Raw genomic sequence first — 10,158 nt, forward strand, 5'->3', positions numbered from 1 at the left:
AAAGAACCCAAGGGTTACACCAAATGACCTGAAGAAATTTCTAAAACTTACTAAAGTCTCTATCCATGTATCCACTGTAAGAAAAACATCAAAAAATGGTGCTCATGGAAGGACACCAGAAGAAAGTAATGCTCTCCAAAAAAAAAACCATTGCTATGGGTCTCAAGTTTGTAAAAGACCATCTGGATGTTCCACAATGTTTCTCAGATGATGTTCTGTGAACAGATAAGACAAAAGTTGAACTTTTTGCAGAAATGCACACCACTTTGGAGGAAAAAGACCACTGCTCACCAACACCTCATCCCAACCGTGAAGCATGGTGGAAGGAGCATCATAGTTTGGGGTTGCTTTGCTGCCCCAGGACCTGGACAGCTTGCAGTCATTGAGGGAACAATGAATTCAAAATTCTATCAAGAAATGTTTGAAGGAGAAATTCCCATCTCCTGAAGCTTAATAGAAGTTGGATGATGCAACAAGACAATGAACTGAAGTACGAGTAAATCAACAACAGAATGGTTTAAAAAGAAGAAAATTCATGTTTTGGAATGGCCAAGTCAGAGTCCAGACCTTAACCCAATTGAGATGCTTGGGCATGACCTGAAGAGTACTGTTCATGCAAGGTATCCCAGAAATATTGATGAACAGAAAGATTTTTGTATGAAGGAATGATCTAAAATGCCTCCTCACTGTTGTGCAAGTCTCATCAGCGGCTACAGGAAATGCTTGGTGGAGGTTAGTGCTGCTAAAGGAGGTTCTACTAGTTGTTAAATACAACAGTTCACACACTTTTCCTTGCCTGAACTGTGAATGATTAAACAATGTGTTCAATAAAGACATGAAAAATACAATTGTTTGTGTGTTACTAGTTTTGGCAGGTTGCGTTTGTCTCTTATTGTGACTTAGATGAAGATTAGACCACATTTTATAAGTAATAAATGCAGGAAACCAGGTAACTGCAAAGGGTTCACAAACTTTTTCTTGCAACTGCATGCATCTAAGAATTTATCACAGTACTGTAGCAGTAATCTATGTCACCACAATTCTGTTATGGACAGTTCCAAGCCGCAGCTTTAACAAGTAATACCATCTTTTACTTTTTGATGAAATTGACTGGTCAGAAAAGCAAGATCACTAACATCCTAATTAATAAGACAGTTTTCTGGAATAACCTGAAGCTCCAATACATCTGGAAATTAATGTTAAGAAAGTCACTCTTAGGTAGTCTGCAATGTATTTACAGTCGAGTGTGTGTGTGTGTGTGTGTGTGTGTGTGTGTGTGTATGTGTGTGTGTAGAGCTGTACAGGAATATCCTTCTTAAACTAGGCTCAAAATATCACTACAGTCAAGAGTAGGGAAAACCTAATGCTACAGATACTGGATCTAGGTATAAAACAAAATAACAAGGCTTCTGTAGAAACCGAGGAACTCAGTGGGTGCCATAGAGAATCTAAACATCTTCATGCCCCAGATTAGCCAAAGCACTGTACAATACTACGGAGGCTTGACAGTGTTTCATCTTTTTCCATAGAGAATTAAGAAAAGCACAACACTTGGAATAAGTGTTAAGACATCTGACAGAGGAGGAAACAGTTGGCAGCACAGTAGCGTAGTGGTTATTGTGTTGCCCTTAAGGCATTTATTTGACTTTGTTGGGTCTACGTTTTAAATGATTTGTTTGTAACTATTTTCTAGTTAAAGTTAAAGGTTGATAATTAAGTTACAGTATAACAAAGGTAAATTCATTGTCTATGGTATATCGCGGTATGTGATAACGTCACCTCCGGTTTCGCCGCGTCTTAAGTGTAACCTCCGGTTCGGGAAGGTGTAAAGGTGGGTGCCATGCGTGCAGCATGATCATGAAGAGCTCCATGTCTACCCACAAAGAAACATTATAGAATCAACGCTGTAAGTTCCTATGAAAGTATTTGAAGTAAAAATGTTAACACGGTTTCTGTTAAGGAAGCGACAGTTTGGGTGGCACGCGTGTCGGCTTTTCAATTTCAAACGTGGGGTGGGCTCGGACCCGGCGGCGGTTTGACAGGACCCCCTCGCTCACTACTCGGGGCAGCTGGAAGCACTCGCTAAAAGAAGAGAGCACGCGTGGTCTCCAAAATGAAAAAGACCGTGTATATGTTTGTATTTTATTATCAACAGTTTTCACCATACGATGTTAATTTGGAAGAGTGAACAGTAAATGGTTAACCTTACTACAACTCTGTCTTCATTGGCTCCAGTTTATCTTGATGTTTAGTCAGAGTTTCAACACACTGCACAAGAACACTACAGTTATCATTACACTTTACAGCGCCAGAGACCTGGGTTCAGTTCGTATTGATGTCTGTATGGAGTTCTCTCCACAACCATGTGGATATCCTTCGGGTGCTCCAGTCTCCTCCCACATTCCAAAGACATACCGGTTAGTATGTTAATTGGTCATTGTAAGTAGTCCTGTGATTAGGCTAATGAATGGGCGGATTGCTGGAGGGCATGGCTCATTGGGCCAGAAGGGCCTGCTCTGCACTATATCTCTAAATAAATGAAGCTGAGATAGCCAGACCATTTATACTTGATTGCATTGGAACAGAATGTGCAGTTACCCACGTCACAATTTCACTAGGTGTTCTTGTTAACAAAGACAGAAGATCTACACTTCCAGGCTTTCAGGAGTGCAAAGGAGCCTGTGGCACTGTCACATTGTACCTGAAACCCCTCAAATCTCTCAAAATGACCATCACATTGCCAACTCCGCAAAGCAGCATCACTGAGCCCTACTTTCACAAACACAGCTCATTAATTTTTACGGATACTACTAACATGCAAGAAAAGCACAAGCACTGTTCCCTTGGGATAGGTGCTTTCATACTGAGGATCCAGTTGGCAACAGTGATAAATGATAATGGCTGAGATTTTATTTTATGCAGCAGAGAGAATTAGTAGGAAGTCAGCAAATTGGGCACAAGAGTATGAAAGGGAAATAAATCACGATTCCAACATAGCCGGCCAGATGAAGCACACACTTTTGTGAACTGAAACCCCATTCTGGGACAGACACTGCTATTTAGCTACATTGCATATTAGGATCCCTACAAATTGCCCAAATCCATGATTTATGCAAACAGGCATGCAGTCAGTAATTAGAAACTTTAAACCTAAAAAAAAGTACAAAGATGCGTTTCTTTTCTCTGACATAATTCAAATCCTGAAATCAGTGGCTGGTTCTTTTCCTAAAAAGCAGTGATCACCGCAAGTAATAAAACTAATTTTCTATTTCAATACTGAATTCTGACAATGAATTTCCAAAGGCACAATTTGTACTCTTTTGTACAACTCTGCTCTAATAAAAATGAACAAAAAGTTCTCCAATAGTATTTTAGATGAAAAGTTAACTTTTTCCACATTTGACTGAAAGTTCTGCACCAGCTCTGCTTCATTAGGAGCTAGTACGTTACCAAAATACTCTTACAAAATTCGAAAGATGAAAGGTTGAGAGCATTCTGACTGGTTGCAACACCACCTGGTACGGAGGCTGCAATGTACAAGATCACCAGAGTATGCAGAGGGTTGGTTGCAGACTTATCCAGCTCCATCACCAGCACAGATCTCCATAATGAGGATATCTTCAAGAGGCAGTACCTCAAGAAGGCAGCATTCATCACCAAGGACCCCCACCATCCAAGATACTTTTCATTTTTAATTAAGATTACTCAAAGAGCAAAACCCAAGAAAGTGGTCTGCTTCCTCACATCTGTCACAATAATTGACAAACACAATCTGCCTAAACTAATAACACAAGCAATTGTACTTGTCTACCATGCTGTGATCAAAACAACTTTTAGAGGACCTTAGAAGAATTGTAGAGATGCATGAAGTTGGTAAAGACTACAAAAGCATTTCTAAAGACCTGAGTGTTCATCAGTCCACAGTAAAAGAAAATGTCTACAAATGGAGGAAACTCAGTACTGTCGCTACTTCCCCAAGGAGTGGCCATCCTGCAAAGATCACACCAAGAGCACAACATGTAATGCTGAAGGAAGTGAAAAAGAACCCAAGGGTTACACCAAATGACCTGAAGAAATTTCTAAAGCTTACTAAAGTCCCTATCCATGTGTCCACTGTAAGAAAAAACATCAAAAAATGGTGATCATGGAAGGACTCCAGAGGAAACTGTGTGTGTGTGTGTGTGTGTGTGTACGCGCGCGTGCGCACGTGCACCCTTAACTGCTGGTGGAGTCGTCTGGGCAACATCATGACAAGCTTTTGGTATGCTCATGCTCATCGTACAGCGTGCCTTGGGCATCTGAAACCTGGCAGAGCCCATCCCTCTCCAGGTTTTTTTTTAAACGAGGTGAAGTTGTCAGCTCGACACTCAACCCAGGCACGGATGGAGAGCATGCAAGGGAGCCAGCTGGATTCAAACTCGGGACCTCTCGCCCCGAAGTCCAGCGCTGATGCCACTACGCCAGAGGAAACTAATGCTCTCCAAAAAAAAAAATCATTGCTGTGGGTCTCAAGTTTGTAAAAGAACACCTAGATGTTCCACAACATTTCTGAGACGATGTTCTGTGGACAGATGAGACAAAAGTTGAACTTTTTGTAGAAATGCACCCCACTTTGTTTGGAGGAAAAAGATCACTGCTCACCAACATGAAAATGTTCTGCTTCCTCACAATTAGTCCAAAGATTTTTTTAAAATATTAATATAAGAATATGAACATGGATGAAAAGGCGAAAATGGCCTTGAGATTTTTTATTACGAGTGATGAGGGAGTAATGAAAGGAAAAAATTCACCTCATATCACACAAGGGGGGGGGCAAGCTATTGAGCAATGCTCTGCCTTGAAATAACTCCTCAGTTGTCTTTATTGTTTGAAAGCCTGGGAGATCAGAGGTGACCAGCAGATGGATGTTTCAAAGCATTCCACTGCTCATAAATATCAATTTCAGTTTCCAGTCAGTGGAAATGGGAAGATGTCGGATTCTCTTCCAAAATCTTTCACAATGTATTTCAGTTCTATAACCGTAAGATACCAGAGCAGAATTAGGTCATTTGGCCCCTGAATCTGCTCCGCCATTTCATCATGGCTGATCCAATTTTCTGCTCAGCCCCAACCAATTTACAAACCACACAGTTGAAATCTCTCATCAGTTTGCCACATGACTCAATGGAATTCACATCAAGTCCTTCAGAGGTTTCCTCCCACATTCCAAAGTCATATAGGTTAGGGTTCGTAAATTGTAGGCAAGTCTTGTTGGCACTAGAAGCATGATGACACTTGCTAACCCAATTCTGAACAGTGTTGGTCACTGAAAACAAAGCATTTCCCCATATGTTTCCATGTACATATAACAAATAAAACTAATCTCTCTCTACTTAGATTTGTAACAAGCTCAGAAAGTCAATGATTGTTATGTTGGTACTCAATATTACTAATTAAAATTCCTGCCACTCCCACAATTAATGGCTTTGCATCACCATGAGCCACACAATAACAAAAAGGATACCTCAAATAGATATTGAATAAGCCTTCTGTTTTCGTGCTTAGCTCTGAAAATCCAGATGTAGCACAGCTAACATGACATTGCTGTAATACATACAAGGGTACTTATACAGCACTGCCCAAAAGGTACTGAACACAAGAAATTCAGCAGATGCTGCACACAAAATGCTGGAGGAACTCAGCAAGTCAGGCAGCATCTTTGGAAAAGAGTAAATAGTCAACATTTCAGACTGAGACCCTTCTTCAGGACCGAAGGTGATCTCAGCCTGAAACGTTGACTGTTTACTTTGAACAAGTGGCACATCTGCATGAAACACTCGACACCAATTCAAATAATTATGAAGAAATTATTTTATGCAGCAATGTAACAGAGACTTTTAAGTTAAAAAATGTATGGTAGTGACATCCTCAAGCATCTAGGTGATGTGAAAAAAATTACTAAAAGTGCGATTGACTGCAATTCCGGAATGTGCAGTCAAAAACAAACTTCTGGAGGAACAGAAACATGAGCAGCATCTGTGGAGGCAAAGGGAAATTGGAAAAAAAGAGACTAGTTCAAGAAAGACACATTTGCCACATCGCACAGAAATCTGCTTACGCTGTTATAGAAAGACTTCTCAAAAAGAAATACGTAATTTCTCATCAATATCATTACATGAGGCAGCTAATCACTACTTGCAACTGTTTTCCCAGTCAATGATTGAGACTTTCACTCCATTGTTTCACATTCCTCAATACTCTTGCCAAACAAATACCTATAATCTTAACCTTGAACATTTTAATCAGAGCTCTCCAGGGACAAAAATCCAAGGTTCTACAGAAATCGAAAAGCCAAAAAAAAAGGTAGATGCTGGAAAACTGAAATAAACATGGAAAACACTTAAAAAAAAATCTAGATCAGGAGTTCCCAACCCGGAGTCCACTGACCCCTCGGTTAATGGTAGGGATCCATGGCACAAGAAAGGTTGGAGATCCCTGCCCTTGATCAATGCAGATGGATGAACACAAAAAGCACAAAAACCTCCAATAAACACAAAATGTTGGAGGAACTCAGCTGGCCAGGCAGCATCAATGGAAAAGAGTAAACAGTCAATGTTTCAGGCCGAGACCCTTCAATGGGGACCCAAAAACCTCACCCTTCTTTTCATACCACCATGTTGCAAAGCAACACACTTAAAAGCTAAGGTCTTCTGTGCTCCTGTTAGGCTAATTTGAATTCTGAGATCACATGACTCATTAGAGTGACTAGTAATAAATCAAAGGGCAGAAATCAGAAATGCACTTAGCCATATAGGAATCCTTAATTGTTCATGTATATCTAACAGAGGATATTACTAGGATAAGCAGAATTACAATCATTTTAAATTTAAACATTTCACCTTAAAAGTATATTCTGTATACATTTGCCAACTTGCAACCTTTTAAAACAGGCAGGAAAGATTAGACCTTGATCCACTATTGAATGAGGTTGTCCTAGCATTATGAACATTAGACTTGTGGACATCCCGATATACAAACAAGCTACATTATTACATTCAAAGTCTGACATGTACATACATCTGTTTGTACAGAACTACTTTTCTCTCTCTCCCCTTTTAGTAATTGTTCATTCTTATTAGTCTTGTGTGGCTTTGATGCCATTCACCACAATACTACAGAAGTACAGTTGGCATAACGAGTGATTTCTGTATATTTTCCAACATATTAAAAACCGAGTTTTTGTGTCACGCGGCATCATCCTGTAGATGTATACAAATAACCAAGAGGGAGTGCTTGCTGGTGATCTTAAGTTTATTCGAATTCTCATAGATTCAGTACATCTCCAACCTGAACCACAGTAGCCAGAAAACTGAACTTCATAAAACAAGTGACACTTCATGAAATTGATGAATTTAAACAAATGTAATAAATCCATAGCATATATTTTTAAAGTTTTACTTTAAGCTTATCAAAATTTACTTGAAAGAAATATGTAATATTTTAAATTACATTACAAATGCATCACCTAAACATCTACAAAGATGGTTAGCAGCAATTAGATTTTAATCAGGAATCTCAATAGTCAGTTCCAAGGGATAGCACAACTGTGGGTTGAAGGGCCTGTACCGTATTGTACTGTTCTGCGTTCTATTATGTGTTTAAGCTTCTGGAACTTAGACATCAGTACTGCATTTGGACTCAAGAATGCCGATGCTAACACACTGCTGTAAATAAAGAAACACAGAATGACGAGATGCCAAATGTTATCACATCTTTTTCCAAATTTTGCTCAAACCAGAGCAGGTAACGTGCAAGTCTACAGACATGGAGCTGCCACAAGATCTTGGGCCTATTTGAACCAAAGGCCACAGAATTGCAGATCAGTTGCCACCATCTGTCCTAAGTTACTGTTAGTTCGAGTTCCTCAAATAAATTTACCAACAATTTAACTGCCAACTCCTCAGGAGACAGGAAGCAACGCTAGCATTTCAGCTTTCAAATCACAAATGCACTGACCTTTCAAGTACTTGGAAAAACTATTCACAAGTATCAAATATATCCAGCAGATTTTGCAGTATTTGGACCTGGTGGGGTCCCTTCCAAGTGTAAGATCAGTCACACCAAAAACCTAATTAAATTGTTCCTGCCTTCCTTCAGACCACGACATAATGCGATATTTTAAAAATTCAGCAAATAAAGCACATTGATTTTAATTTGTGGTAGCTAACACATCTTTAACTGTAATTGACTACAAAGCTTCCTTTTATACAGGAAGAAATATTTTACAACACATCAATAGAGGTGCTCATCTGTAGGTGTGACAAGATGGGCTTTAAAATGCAAACAATGAAACTGTTGTCAGATATATTCTGAACAGCTACACTGCACAAATAAGCAATGCATCACTCCAAAAGCAGTATCTTTTTTCAACTTGAAATTAGAGCAGGCATCAGAGCATTTGAAACCAAACGATTCTGCATCGCCCTGTCACCAGCCAGAGAATGTTTCCTGCCAATTCGTAAACAACAGCAGAATTTCTTTCAATCTCCCACCCAAAATGCTGGGGATCACCCACCTTCAGAGCTTTCAACAAACAAAGTACATTTCTGGAACAATAATTTGCACTGATCACCTCAACATACAATTCCCAAATCAGACACATGGGGGAAATAAACTGGTAGTGTTCGAACAGATGATGGAGGGAGTGGGGAACACAGAAGGGTGGTCAGGGAGCAAAAGAAAGGGGGCAAGGGTGATGCCCACAGGCAGGAGTGAGCTGGTTGACAGAGTCAGAGGGGTGTACAGCAGTGGAGGGGGCAGGAGAGGGAGAGGATGGCGAGGGCTGAGGTTGATGGGGGAATTGGCCAGCCAGAGTGGGTACTGGAAGAGAGGAAGGAGGGACGGTGGGAGAGTCTGAAGAGTGGGAGAGCAGATGAGGGACGGGAGGAAGAAAAGGAGGGCAGGAATAGGAAGGTGTGGTGCGAGTGGGGAGGAGGTAGCTGGGGTGATGGGACATGAACTGCCAAAGGGAGGGATGAGGAGTGTGAGGGGTTGAGGGGACGTGAGGGAGGGTGAGGATACATGAACTGCCGGAGGGAGAGAAGGAATGAGGGGACGTGAACTGTCGGAGGGAGGGGTGGGTGATGGGACGTAAACTCTGCCGGAGGGAGGGAGGGGAATGAGGGGACATGAACTGCACCAACCTGCGGACTCCCCGGTATTGATCCAGTCCGGGTTGGCCAGGCTGGCGATGGCGAAGATGTCGGCGGCCAGGAAGAGGCATCCTGAGATTATGGTCAGCTTATCCATGGCGGGAGGGCGACCGCCTTCACTCCGCAGCCAAAGAGCGGCGGCTGCCGACCGCCCGGCCCATGCCGCGGAGCATCGCCTCAGCCGACCCCCGGGCTCGGCCGTCGGCGGCGCCTGCGGGGGAGACTCGCTCGATCGCCTCTGCCTTTAGTTGCCGGTCTCCATCTGCGCGACGGAAGGGGAGGGAGGAGGGAGGAAAGAGGCGACACCGATCCGCGTCTCAGCCGCTCGGGCCCGGCAGCGCCTCACTCGCGCACGGCGGCCATTCACTCGGCGGGCGGCAACCGCAGCGGTTGCGTGCGCGCCGCCGCGGCGCGGCCTGGCCAGGGGTGCGCGCTCGACGGCGGGCGGCACGTGCTCGCCCTCGTGCCCTCGTGCGCGGCAGCTGGCACCTGTCTCCTCGCCCGAAATCCGCCCGCCAAGTGGCGCACAGCAAGATTGGCCGTACCGGCCTCCCCTTCAAATCAGTCAGGTAACTCAAACGAGAATTTAAAAAATATAAAAATTAAACTGATTTATCATTCTCACTTGTAAGATACATAGGTTCAAAGTAAATTTATTATCAAAATTCATATATGTCACCATATTCAAATCCATAATAGAATAATAGCCATAATAAAATCAATGAAAGAGTGCAAAAGACAATAAACTGCGCAAATACAAAAAGAATAAATAAACAAATAAGCAAGCAAGCAATAAATTTCAAGAGCATGAGATGAAGAATCCTTGAAAGTGAGTCCATAGATTGTGGGAACAGGTCAGTGTGAGATGAGTGAAATTTTTCTCTTTGGTTCAGGAGCCTGATTTTGAGGGTTGATAGGAGCAACACTTTCAGTACTTTCAGTTCATACTGAAAGTGTCGCTTTGATC

General features: G+C 42.1%; 1 protein-coding gene across 1 annotated transcript in view; it reads right to left on the reverse strand.

Annotated features, from left to right (window-relative positions):
- LOC140203214 (uncharacterized protein C16orf52 homolog B) overlaps positions 1-9,562 on the reverse strand; it is a 133,479-nt gene extending 123,917 nt beyond the window's left edge. The window contains exon 1 of the mRNA XM_072269176.1: positions 9,183-9,562. Within this exon, the coding sequence (XP_072125277.1) occupies positions 9,183-9,288 (106 nt within the window). The 5' untranslated portion in view covers positions 9,289-9,562. The remainder of the gene's footprint in view (positions 1-9,182) is intronic.
- Positions 9,563-10,158: the final 596 nt, after the last annotated feature.

This window comes from Mobula birostris, chromosome 9 (genome assembly GCF_030028105.1).
Source record: "Mobula birostris isolate sMobBir1 chromosome 9, sMobBir1.hap1, whole genome shotgun sequence".
Lineage (NCBI taxonomy): Eukaryota > Metazoa > Chordata > Chondrichthyes > Myliobatiformes > Myliobatidae > Mobula > Mobula birostris.